This window comes from Diabrotica undecimpunctata, chromosome 3 (assembly GCF_040954645.1).
Source record: "Diabrotica undecimpunctata isolate CICGRU chromosome 3, icDiaUnde3, whole genome shotgun sequence".
NCBI lineage: Eukaryota > Metazoa > Arthropoda > Insecta > Coleoptera > Chrysomelidae > Diabrotica > Diabrotica undecimpunctata.
Window position 1 is genome coordinate 97,214,489 of NC_092805.1, and position 2,114 is coordinate 97,216,602.

Sequence of the window (2,114 nt, forward strand, 5' to 3'; positions counted from 1 at the left end):
TTGTCCTGAGTTCAGGAAGCTTGTAACCGAAAAGGTCTGGGGAAAGGGGCGTAAGTACGTCGGTAAGAGGAAGATTAGGCTTTTAAATTCAACTACACGAATGAATTTAAAGGGTTCATGGTAGGGCAGTGAATTTTGGTAGATGTAGGGCGGCAGATGATATGCTCAAGATCAGGGGACAGGAATTAAATACGGATTTGTTGCTGGTGTTCGAGCCAAATAAATAGATAACGGCCCAAGGCTTGATTACAGACAAAAGGCAATATGTAGCAATTTATATTAGAAACAGTGAGCTGGGGGTGAAAACTTGCCAGAGGAAAGAGGGATTCCTAATCTTGGATCTTGGAACTGTCACAATAGTGGCGACATAATATATCTCCTCTAATATCACATTACGAGAATATAAGAGTCTGGTAGAGAAAATAGCAGAAAGCATAGCAAAAAAAGGCTAATCGTTACTGGGGATCTCAATGCAAAATATTTTTCATATGGAGTGCCAAGAAACGATTAGAGAGGAGAAATGTGGAATGAGATCATCCAGGCCCTAAATTTGATAGTACTCAACAACGGTAAAGCGACATTCGTAAGCGGGGAAAGTCAGGCACATATCCACGTCACAATGGCAACGATATCAATAAGTAGAAAGGTGGCAGAGTGGGACGTCCTGGATGGAGAAATATTCACTCATCACATTCAAGGGAGGGTGGCAAGTCGAAATATCTTGACAAGAGAAGACTCAAAGAGGAAATCCAAGGGATGGAGAGCCACGCCCAAAACTTCGCAGAGGGATACGGGAAAATCAAAGATATAGCAGGGTGCAGTCAGCGGGGCAGGAGAGTAAAAAGTCGTCGCTACTGGTGGACGGAGAGGATTAAAGAAGAAAGAATAGGCTACATCGAGCTAAGAAGAGAAGTTACGAAAGCCAGATGGATGCACCGCTCGATGGAAGAGGAAGTAGACAGACTAAAAGCCATGAAGAGAGAGCTGGTGCGTAAACTTTAAGAAAATCTTGAAATACGTGCCCTCAGCAAAGTAAAGACGGTGGGACGGATGGTGGGAAGCAGGGACCTCATACGGACTGCCGAGAAGACTGAAGCTATGATCCTTAAGGGCCCAAGAGCCAAAGTACGTCGTTCGCAAGGCAGAGGAGAGAAGGCGTGTGGGAGGACCAGGAACTGCCAAACGGAGAATTTTAATGGAAGTGGTCCACTCTACTATACTCTATGCAGCACCAGTATGGCAACAAGTGATTAATATTAAGAAATATAGGAGAATGTTTGAAAAAGCTCAAAGAGAAGTACTGTATATAGCACTGGTAGCACGAGTATACAAAACAACATCAACGGTAGTCATACAAGTGATCACAGGGGTATTACCCATCCACCTGATGGTGAAGGAAAGGGCAGAAACTTACGGAAAGAATAAGCAGGAAAAAATAGTAGCTAGAAATAGAATAACGGACTGGTGCGAAGAATGGACAAAAGAGCATAGTGTAGCCTGCACGAGGGTATTAATTCCAAATATTGCAGACTGCCTACCTAGAAAAAATAGGGAAGGTAGCGGATGGAAACTACGCAGAATGTGGAGTGTCTGATACGACCAAGCACTATGTATTCAAGTGCAGAATTTTTAATGACGACAAAAATGAATTACACAGGAAAGAATGTAGAGTAAGTGCAAATACAATAATACAGGTAGCAATGAGGGGAAAGACCGAATACAAGGCAATATTGGAGGCAGTAACTCAAATTACCAGAAAGAAGGAAATACTAGAGAGGAATCTGCAGCAAATGTAAGAGAGTGCGCAGAGAGAAAGAAAAGACGGGCTACTCATGTAATGCATTGGTCTGGAGAGGACCTACCGCATGTTTTAAATAAAATTTGTATTAACTCGACAGTAAAAATTTGATACCTTTTGATCAGCGTATCGATAAAAATCTAAATGCATTCTAAAGATGAAGCGTGCAGCTTTCGTATCCAATTTTTGTAGTTTGGCGCCGATGAAGTCAGTTCTATAAGGGTGTTAAATAAATAAAGGTTGCGCGATGTTCGCGACTTGTTGCGATTTTCATGAGATAAATAAAATGAATCTCTTTTATTGACCGTTTACTATA

At 41.9% G+C, this 2,114-nt stretch overlaps 1 protein-coding gene across 1 annotated transcript; it reads left to right on the plus strand.

The window, feature by feature from the left end:
- The first annotated feature begins 1,195 nt into the window (after positions 1 to 1,195).
- LOC140435975 (uncharacterized) lies at positions 1,196 to 1,594 on the plus strand. Its single transcript, XM_072524687.1, has one exon. The coding sequence runs from the start codon at positions 1,196 to 1,198 to the stop codon at positions 1,592 to 1,594; it is 399 nt and encodes a 132-aa protein (XP_072380788.1).
- The last annotated feature ends 520 nt before the right edge of the window (positions 1,595 to 2,114 follow it).